Source organism: Perkinsus marinus, assembly GCF_000006405.1.
Source record: "Perkinsus marinus ATCC 50983 genomic scaffold scf_1104296975500, whole genome shotgun sequence".
NCBI lineage: Eukaryota > Perkinsozoa > Perkinsida > Perkinsidae > Perkinsus > Perkinsus marinus.
In genome coordinates this window covers 194507-214089 of record NW_003200768.1, presented here as the reverse complement: position 1 = coordinate 214089, position 19583 = coordinate 194507, and the positions used below count along the sequence as shown (strand labels likewise).

Below are 19583 nucleotides of genomic sequence, written 5' to 3'. Positions count from 1 at the left end.
GCGGAGCAGCTCGACAGCATAACTACGTTGTCCTAGTGCTATCTCTCAGCTAGCTAGTATTGGTCAGCTTCGAGGTTGCACTTTGGTGGTTTGTAGATAGTCTCTCGGTGTGGCGTTGATAAGCCACCACCAGCACCTATCCCATTATACCTATATTTTTTGCAGGACTGCAGTGTACTTTTGAGGGGACTGTCGCGTTCGATGTCGCGACACTCTCGGTAGATGTAGAGCGAGAAAGTGACATGGCAACGACCATTTGCAATTATGATGATGATTGATAGTGACTGTGCTACCATATTGTTTGTTGCTAATCTTATGACAGGGTTCCAGTCTTGAGGGCAACTTACCTTTTCAGCTACTAGTGTATTCGTAATAGACTCGTCTCCGTGCAGATATGATTAACGACGTAGTCAAGGGGAATATAATATACTTTCCTAGTTGGATCCCGGGTGTATGTCGACTACCCTCGTTATCACCCTTGAGTAGCTGTGTTTGGTTTTGTAGTGTGATCTCATCGTTATCATTATTATAGACTTTGCCGTCGGCCGCCGAGGATTATATTGTCGTTATGTGCCGCGTTATACAGTATGGCAATGTCGTTGTGAGTTTTCCGAGGGGGCGTTGAGTATCCCTTTTCACATCGCTGTAGTTCAGCAACCACTCAGGGTGGTACTGTATCAGCACTTAGCACCACTAAGTCCTGCAAGTTCGTGGCGGGTTTTGTCGTAAATTCGGAGGTCGTGCGTCGGGAAAGTTGCATAGGGTGCGGATTCTGCGTTGTCGCACTAAATCTGGCGTGTTAGCTGTCAGAGATGCTACGACAATGTTGGCTCTCTCCGGGGGGCCAACACGGTTCGCATGGACTAACAGGTATTCCAACGGATATGTTGAATCAAGGTATCCGTTGACATCCCGTAGCATGCGCTACTATGCGTTGCGACTTCGACAGTGTCAAGTTGACACGCAACGGCTCGGTGGCTTCTTAGTGTGTCTCACATGCGTTCATGTCTCTGGCAGTGGGTGTATGGACGTATATGATCAGAAGGCCACATTATATGTTAAAGTCTCAGGATTGCAGGTAGGTTCATGTCGTCTGTGATGGGCACCATCACGCGGGGAAGCACTATCGTGCACTCGTTATTCATAGCTCTCCAGGATTCCTGGGTTGCCTCAGTTCCGTTGAGCTTGAGAAACGTTTAGTGTGAGCAGTTTCATTACCGCACTGGTGCCGGACTATATCACTATGCGGGTGTCTCGGACGATAGGCTGGCAGAGGCGAGAGACCAGAAGTGATCTCTGCTGCTACTACCACACTTTTGCACGCGTGACGTGTGTATGCGTGCAAGCGGGTGTGAATGTTTGGTGACACAGGCGGGCTCGTTGAGGGTGCCCTGCAGTAGGAATATTCCCTGTATGGTTCCACGGCTGAGGGAGATAGAAGTATCGGCTGCCGCCACGAAGAAGCTAATACAGCAAAATGAAGCGATTCTCGAGGAGCTGCGGAAGGTCAAACTAGCACGAGAGGTACGTACATCACGGGGCTAATGCAGATGAGACATCCAGTCGCTTTATTCCCTTATCAGGCTGTCTCCACGGCTCCCCATCACAGTTGGAAGTCGGCCTCCACCGTCGAGCCAGTAGGAAAGGGATCATCAGTTCGGTCACGTGTACCCTCTCAGCTCACTAGGGGGTTCGCTGATCACGTACTTAAGCGCAAGCACCGGCCGCGACGACTTCCGGCGATTGACTCGAACCAGTCTTCATCTGCTCCTTCTGAACGGCTCAGTGCAGGGATGTCTACTGGAGCTTCTATGCAGAAGACTAAATCGTAGGACTTGTTCATCGCCTTGGCTAGTACATACGTATAGTGAGGAAGTCCTAGGTCTGGCAGGCAGGAAACGTCCTCGACCCGCGTATGTACAAGCAGCAGTGCGACTGAGTGAGCCCTTGCAGTAGATAAGGTTGAAGTTGAAGTTAGGGGTCTGGCGGGACAGGGGGCGCAGCCGGTGAACTGCTCCGTGGAGAAAGGTCCGGACGAGCGGCTGGAAGCTGAGCGATTCGCAGAGGCGGTAATGATTGTCATGCAACTTGTCTCGAAATCTTGGAAGGTGCACCAGTGGAGGGAGAGCGCGGGTTTTTGGTCCTCACGAGAGTGCGGCGGCTCCGACTACAGGCTGCCCGCCCGCCAAGTGGAAGTGGCCACGGAGGCCCATCGTGAGGAAGGCTATTGGTGCTGCTATTACTGCATGAAGATTCACCGGGTAGAAGCTGAGAGAAAATATATTGGAATTTCGGCGCTTGCCAGGACGCATTCCCCGTCGTGTTCCGAGATCAAAAACCGTTCTGTAGCGATGCATGTATGACAGCTTATATGGAGGAGCAGAGGAAGAGCTCAACACGTCAGGCGAAGCGCCGGGCTCAGGTTGGGGGTAGTGGGAAAGGCTGTAGTACTCATTCTGTTGTCAGATGGCCCGACTAGGACTGGTCCAGGACGCTGACTGTTGATAGCATGCATGGTCACGTTGGCGGTTCTCGTAATACACAGATGCTTGTAGTGTTTTATCAATTGTTCGGGCTGTTACGGTATGAGAAGTCGGGGTGCCCGAGTGATCGTGCTCAGTCTTGGTGTTTTTCCTCTACTACTGTCTAACAGCCGTCTGTCCTCCTTCCTATGCACCACCAAGAGGCCTCGGCGGATGCTGCTGCTGCTGCACAGCTCGGCTATTCACCTCCACACCGGAAGCGGCTGCCTCCAGCGGATCCTCCCAAACCGTCGCTAATCGCTAGTGAAGGCCATGGGGGCTTCGTGTGCCAATCTGGTATATATACAGGTTTCCAGCCGTGCTCTACAGGGCTCGCCGCTGCCTGTCGACCATACCGCACCTTCGGCACATCTATGGATCTACACGGTGGCATCGTGCTATGCTGGCAAGTACTGAATGACAACCAGCTGATAGTGGGAACCAGTGATGGTATAGCGGCGATTTGGGATACCCGAATTCCGGAGCCCAAGACCGTGCTGTGCCATAAACATGTGTTTGCCGAATTCGCCGAGTCTGGGTCGGACAAGTCGGCTCCAGCGCTGGGGGTAGTGAGCGTTGCCTCCTATGGGGGATACGTAGTCACGGGAGCTTCCGATGGGGTAGTGCGGATATGGAAGGCGACGAACCGGACGACGCTTGAGGACGTACTTTTCGTCAAGGCTGTCTTTGTAAGTTGTCATGGGGGGAACGCTGAGGCCCGACTGATGAATTCTGCTGAGCTTTGTATAATAAAATAGTTGTACGTAGAGCTTCCCGAGGGGGGGGGGTTGCCGTTTCTTGAATTACTTCCTTATACGTACGTCGGTCAAACCATACTTGAAGTCCATGTATCCTACAGAGGTTTACGTGGAGCTATTTTTCATAAAGAGCATCTCCGGGGGGTGAACGTTTTTGGAATGCTTTTTGGAGGCAATGTTTGATCGCCTTTGTGGTCGTTTTGGTAGCCCCCACCATCGTTCCCGCCTTGCGAGCAAATCCACTTCGCAGTACCGATGGTGTCCCGACGGACGGACACGTTGGAGGGTGTATGGGTTGGCACCTCGTTTGGGCGATGGATCGGGTAGCAGTGCACGGCTCCTGCCTACGTCATGGTGTTATCAGGTTCCCAGACCGGCTGGCCGTACGTGAGACCAGCCATGAAGCGATCATGGCACCGTATGCTTGCTCTGATGTTGGCCGTGGAATCGGTCTCAACTGGGTGGCCATTGGTAACAGGAAGGCTATGGTGTGTATAGCCTCGCCGAACAGGGAGGCCGATGCGATAGAAGTACTTGCTAAGCTCAAGCTTCCAGGGGTGGCCACCACGCCGGTCACCTGTTTGAGGTGGCGCGACGATACTCGTGGGTTGGTGGCGGGCGTGGCCCGAGGCTCCGAATATCGTCTGTTTCTACTTCACTGGGATGGCGTGGGAGCTCCTCTTAGTGTAAGTCACTCCCTAAGCTGGTCCCGAGGGCACGGCGAGCGGCTTCTGGGTGTTGACTGGTTCGATGGCTATGTGCTGGGAGTCGAGACTGCCGCTTGTGTGGTGTTTCGCGAGGACCAGGAGCAAGGCACCGAGCCACTGCGGTTGACCGGTGGTCGTAGGGAGCGGGCGACGCGAACGTGCAAGCGTAAGCGTCGCATATGCCTTCAAGCGGAAACGCCGATCTGGTGCATGGGTGCTGTCCTGGGCAGCAGTGGCGACGTTTTATGTGCCTGGGATAACCGTACTGTGAGATGGCATTTAGCGGTCGATGGTGGACACTCTCAAGGAACGGTGGTGTTGAATGGCCTCGTGCTTGGCATGTTCAGAATGGGTCCGGAAAATTTATGTGTCGTCAACAGCAGCGAAGTGATGCCATTGTCCCGGCCTCCTGGTGAGGAAGCAAGCACGGAATCCACAACTGTTCCTGGCGAGTTCAATGGGGAAACGACCAGCAGATAGAGGAATTGCCATCGTAGGAATTCGCGAATTTCATACGACTGTCACTGGTTGTAGTATTACAGTAAACTAGTACTCTCGCGTAGTCCATTCTATTGCCAATCCAAGTTTAGTAAACCATCGTATTGTGTTTTACAGTATTTCAATCAGAAGTGCCACAGGTCTGACCATGCCAGATCTGACCTCCTACTTGCGGGGTTCTCCCCCGTCATCACCTACTCTCAAGGAGTGCCTCATCGAAGCCTGTTTGAGCGCCCGTAATGGGTTCGAGTACGCGGCTAAGTTACGCTTGGCTCACTGTGTGGTGATGACGACTTTGTATGGGGGCCACAGAACACTAGGGGAAAATTTGGAGTGGATATTGCAAAGCACGAGAGAGCACGGCATTACGCTGGGCACATACGCCTTCGTATATAAGCTGTTGAGGAGCCTCATGGACCGCAGCATGGGGAGTGTGAAACTCAACCCTGCTGTTGCTGGTTTTGTTGCGGCTTACTTCACCTGGGGCCAACACAGATCGGCGATCAGCTATCAAGTGACTTTGTATCTGTTGTCGAGGATCACTGTTGGTAGTAACGGCGAAAAGGGTTCATTCCGTGGTCGGAATAATTCCACGGCTATTGTCAAGAGTGCAGGCCTGATCTAAAACTTGTGATGAACTGATCGTGATTAATTCTGCTAGTGTCGATCTTGATTCTAACATATGTGGTTCGTGACGAATCTGCGACCTTGATTGTAACATGATATAATTCTCACAGTCTGGTTTCGAGATATTTTGATAGCAAATTTGAATATTTTTCAGGTTGGGTACATCACCAAGTTCAGCAGAAACGACTTCCGGACGTTCCCATGTACCGGTACCTCGCAGGTCTCGTATGGGCGGTCGTCATGTAAAAACGATAACCTCATTGAGTTAGCAATACCTAGTCTCAGGTACTTGTTTGTGGTGGACAAGGGCAGTCTGCAGTCTAGTCTACGCCAGGCGATGGAGTTCATCTACGATACGCATGATCAGCCCTTCACTGGATTTCGCGATATTTTCCCTTTCTTGCGACGGCCCGTGGCTGTGATGCTGGCGCGGCCCAGTGGTGATGTCAACGACGTGTTGGAAGATGTATTGGAAAATGTGGACCCCGAGGAGTTCTGATTCACTTGTTTTCATTTTAATCTCTTTAGATGTTGAGTTTTTTCATCTCGCATTAGCACTGTCCCCTCATTCCCCCAAGCCGCAGTGTTCTCAAACACCTCCAGCTGCGACCTAATGCAATGATTGATCGAAATAGTGTAGGTGTTGCCGCTCTTGCAGTGACACCAAAGAAGTGCATCGAAACTGTTTATAACGTTTGTGCGACAATGGTGATTCCGATAGCCGCAGGCGCCTTGTTGTGTCGGTTAATGGCGGTGGAGAACTGGTGCCTCGCAGTCCATCCATTGTTTCACTACTCCACGCAATGGTCAAGCCAGCCGATGGTGATACTGCTACACTGAGCTTGCAAGCCCATCAGACCATTTCGAAGAACTTCCCCAAGTGCCCGGCAACGCTTACTATTATCGAGCTCCCATACAAAGTCGGCAAATCGCAATCCCCACTCGTCGTTGCCCTACAAGACGATGGGAGCGTGGAAACCAGTGGAAAGCACGCCCCTTGGGGTTCGTGGTGGCCTACCTCTGCCACGTGCTTATCACTTCAACACAAGGAGAAGCGTCTGGTGTTCGCCCACCAATGCAAGTCGGTGTGGTTGAGTCCTTGTCGTACCACTGCGGCCATCCTGAAGCCTGGTGATGACACTATTCCGGCGGCGTCTGACTTCGCTCTTCTCAAGGCGATCACTTCACAGAAGAAGGGGCCCTCTTTGGCCATGTTGCGCTCGCCTAGTCGTAGAACCCGTACTGCGATCATTGAGTTGCCAGCGAGTCCTCTCGATGCCAAGCATTCGTGCCTTCTCAAGGCCATGGGCCTTCGTGTTGTGGACCACCAAGACTGTGGTCGAGTGCTCATTGCCTCGAGGTCGTTTGAGGACGGTGAGTGTATAATATTCTCGAAAGTTACCAAGTACAGCATCAACAGCCATGCTGACATCGACAAGCTCCGCAAGCGAGGCCATCCAGAGCACTGCTTCCTCACGATCATCCACGAGAGCCGTGGCGGTATGTCCTTGTACTACAACAGGGAGACCTTCGACATGGCAGACCCGATCGGCGGGGGTGACCTCTGGTACTTGGTGAACCACTCGACTAGTCCGAATGCCCAGCTTAGACCCCACGACGGCGGTCTGCGAGTTCGAGCGGTGAGGGACATCTCTCCTGGTGAGCCCATCACCTGGCGGTACCCCAACGGCTTCTTCAGTGAGGAGGATGTGATGGTGTCCCTCCCGCGAGCCGTCAATGTAATTGACGACCCGAGAGCATCCGGGGGATGATTACCTGCATTTTCACAATTCAATGTAGATTATTCCATTGCTATTGCTTCGAGTTATCAAGTGATATTTCCCAGCGTCAAGCCTGGCGCGTTGTCACTAGGGAACCCTACATACTGTAGCTCAGTGGAAGTTATGTGAATGTACGGTACGCAATAGTACAGGTTTACATCAACTGTATAAACATGTGGGGAAATCGTATTAGTGGATTATATATTTCATTAATGTGCATCGCAATCGACCCAAACGGCGAATCCTCCCTTCACAGTCCTTCTCGAAAGCCATAACTCTGCAGATCTGCCAGATAGCTGTATGCCCGACTCGTAGTCCTCTAGTCGCACAGTACAACCATTTTTAGCAGCACAATGGGGATGGAAACTTCTGTTGCACTTGGAGCATCTCATAGTTATACCGAGAACGCTGTGGCAATAGTGACAAGACTGGAGGAAATTACGGGGCCGTATGACGGATCCCTGGCGGAGATCATGGAAGTTGAAGACCGGCGCAAGGCCCATCCAGTGGGCGCATCGGAGATGGACTCTAGCCGAGCAACCCGTAGGGACACCAGGACCTCCCGGTATGTCCACCAAATCGCCATCACTGTGCAAGCACATTACGCAGGCCTGAGTCAATGAGTTGGTACCTCCACTCGGGCAGCTCGCAGCACGGCCAATAATAGGAGGCGCTGCCGTCAGAATGGACGGCCGGTCCGCGACTGCTTCGGGAGTCTTGGCATCATTCACAGCCTCGCCAGGGTCCATCCAGGCGAGCCAGAGATCTTCCGCATCGACGCCTCGATAGAGGTCATAAGTCTCGTCGACCATTTGAGCTGCTGCACTGTTGGCGATGGCAGCTGCGAAGCCACCCTCCGTCTGTTCTGCATAGGGCGAGTTGGCGATAGCTTTAGTGAGCTTTTCGATCATACCAAAGGCATCGACATCTGCCATGTGCTTGCGACAGTAGATAAGCCAGTTGTGGTTCGCTGGCTCCGGAATCGTGAGGGCGTTGCGTGTGGCACAGCTGACGTGGAAATGCTGAGAGCATCCCGTCGAGCTGCATTTCACAGTTTCTCCCACAGCCTTGCCGCAGATGCCACAAACAGAGGCAAGCGATCCGGAGTAAGACCAGCGCATAGCGGCTCGTTCAAGATCCGAAATAGTTTGGCACTTCCATGCAAACATACCGCATCTCACGTGAATCCATCGGATGCCCCCTTGGACCATTACCGACGTCATCAGGCCTCCACCGAGGCATCGCCGATCACCACCACAAAGAAAGCAATTCAAAACATCAGACTCGCTGGCGTCGCCATTTTCCAGAGCGGAACAAAGGCGACAGAGCCAGGTGTCCTCCTCATGAATTCTATCGATTCCGTAACAGTACTGATGACCAGCCACCCCACACCCAGAGCAGACGACCATCTGATTGCCCCGGGCCAGGTCAGGCCCCAGACAGATCGAGCACACCAGATAGCTCGTGTCTCCATCAGGATCATCGCTGGTGGTGACTCCAAAAGTCGGCTGGAGGTCGCTATTATGAGGATATACGTTCATCGGCGGAGGCCGCGTCCGCACCAAAGCTTTCCATTTTTCCACCACTGGGACGTTTACCAGCCTTCGAGCGACGGTGAAGGACTCAGCCCTATCCTTGACTCTACACGCCAACTCCCTTTTGCGCTCCACCACTTCTCGCAGTCGACTTCTTAGTATTTGAGCTTCCGTGAGAGACTCTGATCTGGGGTCTCCGGCCACCATAGAACAACGCACAGATCTGCTCCCGGCCATACCCAGCATCGGTGACGTGCTCTTTCCGTCCGCCGTAAGCCACAGCAACTCTGGTGTCAACGGCGGCGGCTCCTCCCTCATATACCGACCATATTGAGCTCTCATCTGGCTCGCACATGGCAAGGTGATGGCGGCTTCCATTCGAGCTGACCCTCTACCACTAGACGAGGTCGATGCATCGACGTGATCTCTCCCGGTAGCTTCCAATGACATAACCCAACCTTGTATGGGAGGCCTCACCACACCACCACCGGACCTCATAGGTCCAGAAGCAGTGGAAGGCGGCACAGCAACAGCATTAACGGCATTACTCAGAAGCTGCATCGCAGGCAGCATCAAGGCCGGGGAAGGCTCCTCGTTGCACACCTCTAACCAGAGCTTCCGAGCGCTCTCCAAGGCGACTTCCTCGCAGTCGGCCTCAGAGTCGCTACTCTCCCCGAATGCCAGGGAGGTGGAAGCACCACAGTCGTCATGATCCGAGGGTCTCCGAGACTTCCCCAGGATGTCCCGAATTCGCCGTTTCTTATTGTGGGGCTTCCTGGGTGATCGATATCCATCCGCCTCGTCCTTGTTGCCGTGTTTCTTCCGTTTGTGTTTCCTTCTGTTCTTCCTCTGCCCTGTAGTACTGCTACTCTCCAACCTCGAGTCATCAACACTATCATCGACCATGTCCTCCTTAGTGAACAGAGAACTGCTCCTTGGGGTGGCGAGGTGGTCAGTACTAGAGGTAGTAGGTGTAACACCATGGAGCCAGCAGCTGGCTGAGGAAGGGCTCTTGGACTCCACGATGGGTGGGAAATGGTCTTCTTCATACCGCAGGTCTGCGGCAGTCGATGAGTTCATCACTACCAAGCTAAGGAAGGCGTATCCAAGGCTCGAACTGGAAAGATTCACTTCATGTCCGCACCCAACCCGGCTAACACTGAGCAGTACACGTCAAGAAAACTCAATGAAAATTCGCTACTGACATTCAGACATCCATACAGGGAGAAAGCAGTCAAGTTACTAACCATTCGGAAAAGCTATCAAGTCGTTGATGAGTTAATTCACTAATAAGAGCCGCGAGCTCCATCCTGTCTGAAGGCCTGCATGGCGTTGTCGACTGACAAAGCCTCTTCGGCCAGGAGGGCGCTGCTCATAGAGGGCCGTGGAGGTGCAGGAAGGCCAACGGGGGCGGTCGGGGCCGCCGTCTGAACGAGGCGATGGGAAGGCGCCTGTACAGTAGCTACTGCACTTACAGATGTAGCATAGCTATCAGTGGGTCTCAGAGCTCGAGGCTCCAGGACGGCCTTACTGCTAGTATAGTCGACATTCGGAGGTTGATGGGGACGGCGTGGCTTAGCGTCTCTCGGAGACAACTAACAACAAGCAGCAGCTCATCATCGACTCGTGGGCTGAGGGACTTCACCTTTCTCTCGTGGCCACTACGGGTCTCTCGACGAGGGGCAGCACCCTCAGTGGAGACCTGTGCAGCCGAAGGGGACTGTCGATAGTCTCTGTACTCAGTTGGACTCCGCCCAGCGTAACCAGACATACCTATCCCAAGCAAAGAGCCCATCTACTACGCTAATGCTACACACTACTACCAGAGACACTGCCGTATGGCGAGGGAGCTCTCTCACGACGGAAACGGTCGTCGTGATGCGAATAAGAAACTCCATTATGATCGTAGTTATCGTAGTCCCCCTGTAGATGAGGCTGATAGCCCGATCGAGGGCCTTTGGCATAGTCCCTTGGGGGTGGCATCATCGAGGAGGACATCTGCTGCTGCTGGTGCTGCATCATGTATCTCATTTGAGTCTGCATTTCGTGTAGATAACGCCTCTCCATTTCGACCAACTCCTCCCTGTGCTTGGACTGCAGGCGATCCTACGTTAGACTTAATCAATAGGAGAATCCTCCCATCACCTCCCCACCTCGATGTCCTTTCCCACCTTCTGCGCCAACTCCTCCATAGCCCGACCATCCTAACACCATCATAGTCGAGACAACAACAAGACGACTCACCTGCTGCGGTACTACAGGAGGAGCCACTGGTAGAACAGCCACGGGAGGCGCTGCTGGAGAGGGGACGGGGGAGGGAGGCGGCGGAGCTGCTGCGCTCTCAGCCTGGGAATGCACTCAACAGTAGCGACCCATGGATGCTATCTACCTTGCTCTTCTCATTCTCAGCTACCATCTTCCTAAGCCTCAGCACCTCCGCCTGCAGATCACTATAGCTGCCCTTGGGAGCACCATCCTCTGCAGCATCCGCCTCGACCGATGGAAGCTCCTCAGTAGGAGGGGAATCCTCAGCTGCCTTGGTCTCCTCCTGGTCCCACTTCTCCTGCTGCTTCCAGTCACCTCTCTCATCCTCTTGCCTGAGACAACCCATGAAAGCCCTTGTTAGTATCGTCGACCACTACTGATCCGAGCTCCATTTCCAGTTCTTTCCCTCTCCCTTGGACTCATCACCCCACTTCTTCTTGTCATACCCCCTCCCCCCACCGCTCTTCGGTTGCCACTCAGCCGAGTCCCCAGTGCCGCCCTCAGCATCTCTCCAGCTTGCACCCGCCTTATCGTTCCTCGAGCCCTTCCACTTCTCCTCGCCTTCGGCCCTAGAAGACTCCTCCTCAGCAGCAGGCCACTCCTCCTCGTCATCCTTCTTCCACCCACCTCTCCATTGCTTCCCACCATCTAAACACAGTAGCGTCGATTGTAACCCGTGGCCATCCTTATTACTATCCACAGAGGCAGACCACTTATCTCCACCTTTCTTCCATCCCCCAGCCTGCTGTGCCTCACCTTCACCTGAAAGGCAAGCACCTCAAAAAGCCCTCATAAAAGCAGGCAGCACCTTCGTCCTTAGGCCAACTCTTATCATTGTGTTTCCACGACTCTTGCTGCTGTTGTTGTTGGTAGTGACCATCGTCCGATGCCTTCCAATTGCCGTTCTGGCTCCAGCTCTGATTGCCACCATCGTTGCTGCGCTTCCAGTCCCATCTAAAGTATCCGATGCCGCCTCGTGACGAGTGCTGCCTGTTATTACTGCTCGTCGGACTGCTGTTGCTGCTGTTCCTTCTCCCGTTCCTCTTTCCTCTCCTTCCACATGACTTGTGCATACCTAAACCACATCACATCCAACCATCCCACAAACCTTGTAGTCGCTATTACTGGCTCCTGTACTTCTCGAATTCTTGCCAAAGAGCATTGGTCTCAGCCAGGACTTTGGTGAGCTTTTGCTGGAGGTTGATCTAACAGTGACCGACTGCACAGTCATCCAAGTAGACCAACAGAGTTACTTACCTGCGTCTCCGACATTTTCTCATACTCCTCTGTGAACTCCTCCAGAACTTTGAGATCGATGTTCTCGTCATCCTCTTCTAATTGCTGTGTAACCTTCACCACAGCCTCTTTAACTTCCTCCAGAGTCATAAACTGAATACTAACAATCCAAGCTCTGTCCCGTCTACAGCGAGCTGACCTCCCCTTCATCCTCTTCATCAGCGGGGGCCTCTTCCCCCGTCCACACCTCATATTCCTCCTGCGCCTGCTCTTCGCCATCATTATTCTCTTCCTTTTCGTCCACCAACTCCTGCTCGTCCACAACAATAGCATCATGAGACTCGTCGTAGTCTCGAGGGGCTCCTGTCCCTTCGGACTCCTCTCCTTCTGACGGAGACTTCAGTTCGTCGATCGTCCCGTTCGGAAGCCCCATGTCGGCAACAACTTCCTCATCCATACCACCATCAGACTTCCCTTTCTTCTCCGACTGGGAGTCCACATCTTCCTGATCAGCACCGTAATTTTCGGCGGGCTTCTCCATCTCTCTCGACTTTGTGGCAGCACTGGTGTCTTTCTCTTCACTCGCCACCGCATTCTCATGATTAGTATCATCATCAGGCATTGAAGGGACCTTATTCTCTCCTCCCACCAACTGTTGACTATCTTCGTAAGAACCATCCACCGAGGCAACGCTGTCACACTGACTCTCGGAAGCTTCCACAGCAGTACTGTCAGGCCCAGTAGCATGCTCCTTGGGAATGGCCGTCTCCTCTTGAACAACCTCACGGTCAGCACTAGCTGCGATAGTCTCTGCCGCAGCCTTCACGACCACGTTCTCGGCGATTTCCTCCCTAATTGGATCCTTAATGTCAACCTCGGCGACAAGAGGCACATCACTGGTAACAAAGGCGACCTCCTCCTCCTTCTCCTTTTCCTTTTCAATAGGCACACTATCAACAGGGTTAGCCTCAGAGGTGAGCATCGGCCCAGTAGGTGTGGGTACAGCACCAGGCATGTAAAAGTCAAAGCTGACCTACGACCCAACGGAGACAATGTGCACAGACCATCACTATCGACTCGATTTCAATACAATGAATGCTACCGGCTGGGGCACCTATGCCACAGCTTCAAGATATGCATTGAGACGATCAATAATGCGATAGGAAGATCTATTCGGTCTGCATAGCTAAAGTCACTAAGACAACATCGATGAATTTTGATTTTGGCTTGGGGCAGATATGCCACACCAGAACGGCATGACTGCTGCCAATCAGAGTGAACAACTCCACAACACAGGCGCCGCTTCCGATGTGGCATACCTGCCCCAATCGAGATAGGCCTTTAGAACGTGTACATAGAGTACCAAGGCTAGGCCTATCAGATAGGTCAGTAAGACGAGTATGGAAGAGCAGATGAAATGTTGAAGAGACCAAGTCATGGAGGGCACTGACGAGTCGTCATGACTTGGTCCTCTAGAGAGTACGTCGCCACTCTCTAACAGTGTAAGGGGAATTATGCACAAGGTCAACTACATGTGTTGATGACAACATGAAAATTCTGAGGAAATTTTTACTGGTTTATGTAAACTTCTACCCGAGTGAGAAGTGTGTAAATTTCTGCAATAAGTGAGAAGCGCCTGAGCTCAGAAACCGAACATAGACTGCGGTAACCTAATATACGCAAGCAGGCTACCGTGAAAAACAGCACACGAGAAAGAGCAGAAAAAAGTGCGATGTGCTGTAATAGTAGTTTGACGTACAGAACAGCAGAAGTGCGGTTTTCTACAACTGAAAGTCGCAGGTGCCTATTACAGCACCAAAAAAAATCGCACTGTCAAAATAGCGGTTACGCTCTTATTCACAAAAAATGTGTTATTATGAAATCGCAGATGCTGTTTTGCATAAAATTTGTATGCGATTATGTATTTCGAGTGCTCTTTTATCCGTTGCCCTTTTCATACATAACAGCAATCGCAATAAGTAACGTGGCGCTTTGATCGTTTGACGGCGGAGCGAAGTCGTCACTCAAATTGTTTTTCATTACTCGCCGTAACATTGTTGCGTCGACGTTTGCTTGTCTTCCAATGGGAAATTATTGGTCGCACTCCATTTCGACAACAGTCAAATACGACAATGTGCTGTCGAAAATAAGCTATCCTAATTAATTGGCGAAAACACATACGTTGTCGAATTCGACAAGTGCTCAGTAGGTGTCGAGATGGACAACTGCTATCACTTTCGACAATCGAAATGTTGTCTAAATTGATTGCGCGCGCCATAGTGTTGTGTGCTGTCTAAACTTGTCGTAAACGAGAATGTAACTCCCCGAAATCGACAACTCTGTTGATAGTTTGGTTTCTGAAGGCGAATGGAACATAGACATCGATTTTGCGGAGGTTCGATAGTCTAACTCGAGGGAGTCACTGCTAGGAAGTAGATGACCAAGGTTCGATTCGCACAGATGTTATGTTCTGAGGCGCGAGTCGGTGTTTGCGAAACATGTCGTAGCGGTGTATTTAAACTTCCAATTTTGAGGAACAATTCATGTCGATATGATACAGCGGGCTGAAAGCTTTGTGTACAATACGAATGTTGAACAGTCAAATCGCTTCAGGGTTTTGTAATACCGACACGGCATTATCATGTTATGCGTTTCCGGAGAATATTTCCTCAGTGAATCGTGTGTCGAATTCACGCGATCATTTATCGTTCGTATCCCACTATTCATCTCCCGTGTGGAGAACTCGGTGTTTCTTTCTCTCACCCCAGTTGTCAAGGCATAGAACACAATACCTCACGGATCAATGATTGACTAACATCATATTAATATGCTACATGATGAATTAAAACCCTCTATTGAAACCTCCAAAGAAAGGAACAGGAAAGGAAAGGCGCGTTTCGCTTGACATTTATCGTATCACTAACATGGCAATGTCAACTAGCAAAAAAACTGAATATCCCCAGGATATCATGGAGAGAAAACCGCCATAATCACCATATTCTTCTCTTAATTGCAAAGAGATGAATGCAATGAATCTCTACATTTCAGAGTTACGAATCGAATCTCCTTCACCACACGTTTCAGATGATTTCTGTTATGTGATTCTGAATAATACACGTTAGACACGGTAGATTATATGAGCCATTGGTGAGCCATTGGTGGTTTATCGACTATAACCAGCCGAACAGGAAAGGGGAGAAAGAGGCAAGCTCTCAGGGTACTGCCGTAGACTGTTGCCTCCTAGTCCCAGCGATGTGGGGGATGTCGTGGAGCGGGGCCCGCTCAGCGGGCTACTGCAACCCGTGACCACCAAACATCAGTTACCAATTTGCTCATCCTCAGTTTGATGACTAAACTTTGATCAAGTCGGGTACGAGTCGTTCTATAACCGCTACTCAGTGAGAATCGCCGACCCCAAAATACAGGACATCGACTATCGCTGTGCTGTCACAGCACAGCTTTGGTACCACCATCCCCCCAAAAATCCTTGAAATTCACACTGAGGGTCCGAAGCATGCCATCTTCGCGTGAAAGCAAAATCGATTGTCAAGCTAAAAGGCAAGCGAGAAAGCAACCGTTTTTTAGTCAACTGCTGGCTTTTCAGGATTCACCGGAAACTGGCGTATCATCGACAACTTGTCGAAATTGAGATCATTCGTCATTTCGACACTTAGTTGTCGTTATTAAGCTCATTTATCAGAGTCGACAATCATTGTCGTAATTAAGTTGTCCATATCCACACATAGTAAGCTGTAACATACTTTCGACAACGTTGTCGAAAAAACGAGTATATTCGACAACTTCTGACCGTTCAAATTTCGACAGTATTTGTCGAAAGTCGCATAGGTCGCTGCACAGCGGCAGTTTAGACAGCTTGTCGTTTTTATTAGCTGAAGTTGTTTTCGACAGTCTGTCGAGGTTGTCGAAAACGGACGCTCCGAAATTTTTTCATGATCAGTTTACGTTACTTGGTTCCTATGCCTAAACCAATATGCTGTCATATTTGCAATCGCGGGAGCGACTTTGGGGCGATGGCCTATTGTGACTCGTGTGGTATGAGAATCCATATTGCAGGGTGTGCCGATGAGGCTGTGGATTTCACTTCATCACAGCGTTATGTATGCCATCGTTGCGAGCGTCAAAGGAAAAGATTCCGAGGAAATAGCACAGTTATTGAGCACTTGATTCCCGCGTTTCGAAAACTTAAAATCAAGTGTATATCGAATGGAACAGAGTCAGCGCGCCTCATGAATGTAAGTATATATTGCTAAGTAACGTTGGCTGTTACTTGTTATTTGTTTGATAAAGTTGCACCTTAAATTGGATTGTTAGGAAAAATTTGTTAGGATCTCATATCACCTTCCAAGCCGAAACCTTCTCGGGGTGCCATCGAGCAGTTGTGGAATAATACCGGGCAACAACAAACGTCGGTGGGGATGGTGAAGTAGTGACTAGAGCAATTCATCTCCTTGTATTCTGAAATTCATCAGTTACGTTAAGCGGAATTTCGGCATATATGAGGGAGAGGTGGTGGAAGTTGGCGACTTCGCCGGTTATGATTTTATGAGGTTCATGAACTCGCGGGTCTGGGAGGCTAGGACTAAAGTGCGATTTGCTGCGATGAGTTCGGGCGGTTGAGTAATTGTGAGGTATCCTCAGGTGGTCAGGAACGATATTAATGCGCTGCTGAAGCGAAAGCTGGGCTTGAGCACAGGTGACTTGCAAGCTGGAGGGCGTCTGGCCTCTTGGAGACGCGAGCCTCTCATGTGGTTAACGTTGGAACCACACTTTCAAATTGACTCGTCATCTGCTTTGGTCATATTGGAGGCCGTTAAAAGCAGAGTTGCAGGGATAGTGGAGCAAGCAGTCTAAAGCCTTTGAGGTGTACATTACAGTGCTCAGGGAGTTTGGGAAAAAACTCTAGTTGGAATTCCACCAAGGATGTGGAACAAGTTGGAAAACTCAAGGCCTGAAGGAGATGACGTGTCACGAGTAGTCGATTACATCGACTCAGTCCACATGAAGTTGGACGGGCCGTTTCCTCCAGCAGAGTGGTGTTCGATTCCTTCGGATGACGTCTATGCTCAAAGGACGACTAACCCGTTGAAAGGGTTACACAGGTAGTGATTACGACTGAATCAGTGAGCCTGTGACACTCTCTGATTGTACAGGGTTCTCTCACGGTCAGATATCTGAATGAAGTCGTAACGAAAAGAAATCCCAAAATTGTGCTCTTTATCAAGGCATTGAAGAACGTGCTGATCCGTTCAAATGCGAAACTTAATTCGATCGACCTGGGGGAAACGGCGCCGGTTTCAGCAAGCAATGAGAGGAAGCGTTTCATCTTTTACCAGTCTTGGAAGGCTGGACAACTACCTGATGAAGATTTTTTAGACAAGATGTCGGAGTTATGCGGAGTGAAGGAGAAGCATTAAGTTTATGTATGTTGAACGTACAGTAGAAAGAAAGTTTCTGGGCATGATACTGCAGCGCAATCATGATTTCTCATCTTTACCTCACAAGCCGTTGTTGTTGCGTGAACACAGTACTTGTAGAACATCTATGTAACGTAGTATCAACAAAAGTATAGCGGAACACGCGCAGCAGGGGAATTCCATAGCAGATGTGAGAGACAGATGACAACCATGCGTATGCGCGTGGCACGCACATAACAGGAAAACCACACAACGAACACATTTCGCATATAATAGGACTGAAAGAAATGAAGAGTTGCGTAAGTACGGAAATCGTGAGAGAATCGTCCGGGTGATTGCAGATGAAACCTCACCCAGTGAGGAAATCGTACTGCCCGTAGCGGAAGAGCGATCCCAGAATGTAGTACTTTTCGGTAAGTTAATCTCTTTTACCCACCGATATTTAAAAAAAAATACTAGACAAAAGATAGAAATGAGCAGAGAAAGTGGCAGAGGGGCGTGTGCCATAATGTATTTCTGCCGAAGGGAAAATTGAAAAAGAGAAAGTTCTAAAAAGATGCTGAAATGCATTTCTGGCTAACAGAAACGAGCGTTTCAGCAGAAGTGCGATTTTACATAATGTCGTAGCGCTTATGTAAATCAGAGTGCTATTATGTGTAATAACAGTGTGATTTTGTAAATAGCTGGCGCTGTTTTGTCGTTCAGAAAATAGCAGACACATAAGAGCATGTGCGGTTCTTACGGGCCAAAATAGAAAACAGCACTCCGCTGTTGTGCTGTTGTGCTGTTTTGTATTGTACCGCGCAAGCACTAGATTAACTTGCGTTATTGCTCTCACTTGCGAGTCCTCAATGCTACTTCGCAAACGGTTCTTCACTTACGTCTTCTTTTTCTTCTGCGGTCTCGCTACTTCCCATGCTTGTCAAGCAGTCTGCAGTCATCTACAAGAGGCTGAGCCCACTCTGTAGGACGTTCGCCTCGTGGACGGACCATGAAATCGTCGCCAGTAAGGCTCTCTCCTCTAGGCATTCCTGAGCGTATCTAGTGTTCTCAGAACGCCTCGACCGCGAGTTTCCTGCCGAAGACCCGAGAACCGTCAATACTTATCGTATTAGAACTCTGGCATTGGAGTTAGATGACTTCATAGATGATCCCAAGGCAGTGCTGAAAGAGAAAGATACGATTAGTATAGTTGGCCACTGGAAGCATATGTGAGTTCCCGAATGATACTCCTTGTTGTATGAGATTATACACCAACTTGTTACCATTGGTATCCACTTGAGCTTGCTATGGTATGAAATCAGTAGATTCGGTTTGCTTGGGTGAGCTTTGATGCGCCTCTCTTAGATACGACGCTCGTTTACATGCTGTTGCCTACCCAGAGATGGCCGAGGACAAAGAGTCCTGCCAAGGAGAATCGTCGAGCTGGGAGCATGACCGCATTTCGGTAGAGAAGGATCCGTCCAAGAAGGTGGCCGACTTAGCCGATGCCAGCACTATTCGTCGGGCGAGGGAGGTCGACAGGGCCATGCAGAAGGACCGAGCTCATCGTATCAAGAACTAGAAAATACTTTTTCGTTGCTCCAAGCCGTTTGAATATCATGGACATATCCGTTATCATATCGGCAGGTCTCGAGTACTCTGCTGTGTAGTATTTCTTATTGTGACGATCATGATCATCATAACACTTTTCACAATAGTCATTATTGCCCTCATACAGGGGATGCCAGTCATTCCTACTCTTTGGTAAACGAAATTTGCTGCTCGTGACAGAAGTGTTATGTTGAGTTGTGTAGTTGGGTGAAGATCTGTGTTACACAGGATAGCCTTGGGTCACGGTATAAGAGGACTGAAAACTCGTTATCGGCGCCGTCACAGCCTGTCCATGTCTGGTTTTCCATCTAAGGCTAGTCTACCTCTGGTCATCAAGTGACTGGATTGCTCCCACTTCTCGTCACACTGGACCAGTGACACTGATATCTGCCAATATACTATTTCGTTGAAGTACTTCTATCCGGTTGCCAAGCCAGTCGAAGATCGAGGAAAGGATGACACTGTCTGGGAACTACGAGAAAGTGGCCCTAAGGTGGTCCTCAAGAGCCCCCATTGGTGCGAGGCTGAGATGCTCGACTACTTGTGTACGGAACACGGCGATCAGCGGCCCTGTACTATCGTGACCGTTCTTGAGCTCAGTGACTGAGTTCAATGAAGGCCCTTTG

The 19583-nt window shown here is 50.4% G+C and overlaps 6 protein-coding genes across 6 annotated transcripts; 4 read left to right on the top strand and 2 right to left on the bottom strand.

Annotated features, from left to right (window-relative positions):
* Nucleotides 1-2671: 2671 nt before the first annotated feature.
* Nucleotides 2672-4575, top strand: Pmar_PMAR002040 (hypothetical protein; the record flags this gene model as incomplete). Its single annotated transcript, XM_002765458.1, has 3 exons — nt 2672-3211; nt 3488-3603; nt 3645-4575. 3 exons carry the CDS (start codon nt 2672-2674, stop codon nt 4465-4467), a joined length of 1479 nt encoding a protein of 492 aa, XP_002765504.1. The 3' UTR covers nt 4468-4575.
* Nucleotides 4576-4633: 58 nt separating this feature from the next.
* On the top strand, nt 4634-5611 carry Pmar_PMAR002039 (Peroxisomal membrane protein, putative; the record flags this gene model as incomplete). The annotated part of the gene is made up of 3 exons (XM_002765457.1): nt 4634-5033; nt 5267-5354; nt 5398-5611. 3 exons carry the CDS (start codon nt 4634-4636, stop codon nt 5609-5611), a joined length of 702 nt encoding a protein of 233 aa, XP_002765503.1.
* A 304-nt stretch (nt 5612-5915) lies between these two features.
* Nucleotides 5916-6884, top strand: Pmar_PMAR002038 (hypothetical protein; the record flags this gene model as incomplete). The annotated part of the gene is made up of 1 exon (XM_002765456.1): nt 5916-6884. The coding sequence occupies one exon, from the start codon at nt 5916-5918 to the stop codon at nt 6882-6884; it is 969 nt and encodes a 322-aa protein (XP_002765502.1).
* A 218-nt stretch (nt 6885-7102) lies between these two features.
* On the bottom strand, nt 7103-9334 carry Pmar_PMAR002037 (conserved hypothetical protein; the record flags this gene model as incomplete). Its single annotated transcript, XM_002765455.1, has 1 exon — nt 7103-9334. One exon carries the CDS (start codon nt 9332-9334, stop codon nt 7103-7105), a length of 2232 nt encoding a protein of 743 aa, XP_002765501.1.
* Nucleotides 9335-9624: 290 nt separating this feature from the next.
* On the bottom strand, nt 9625-12944 carry Pmar_PMAR002036 (Caldesmon, putative; the record flags this gene model as incomplete). The annotated part of the gene is made up of 14 exons (XM_002765454.1): nt 9625-9855; nt 9904-10023; nt 10074-10201; nt 10252-10534; nt 10582-10632; nt 10673-10774; nt 10818-11025; nt 11071-11341; nt 11387-11455; nt 11502-11647; nt 11694-11768; nt 11819-11898; nt 11951-12082; nt 12129-12944. 14 exons carry the CDS (start codon nt 12942-12944, stop codon nt 9715-9717), a joined length of 2622 nt encoding a protein of 873 aa, XP_002765500.1. The 3' UTR covers nt 9625-9714.
* Nucleotides 12945-18279: 5335 nt separating this feature from the next.
* On the top strand, nt 18280-18928 carry Pmar_PMAR002035 (hypothetical protein; the record flags this gene model as incomplete). Its single annotated transcript, XM_002765453.1, has 3 exons — nt 18280-18370; nt 18419-18575; nt 18712-18928. 3 exons carry the CDS (start codon nt 18280-18282, stop codon nt 18926-18928), a joined length of 465 nt encoding a protein of 154 aa, XP_002765499.1.
* Between the last annotated feature and the right edge of the window lie 655 nt (nt 18929-19583).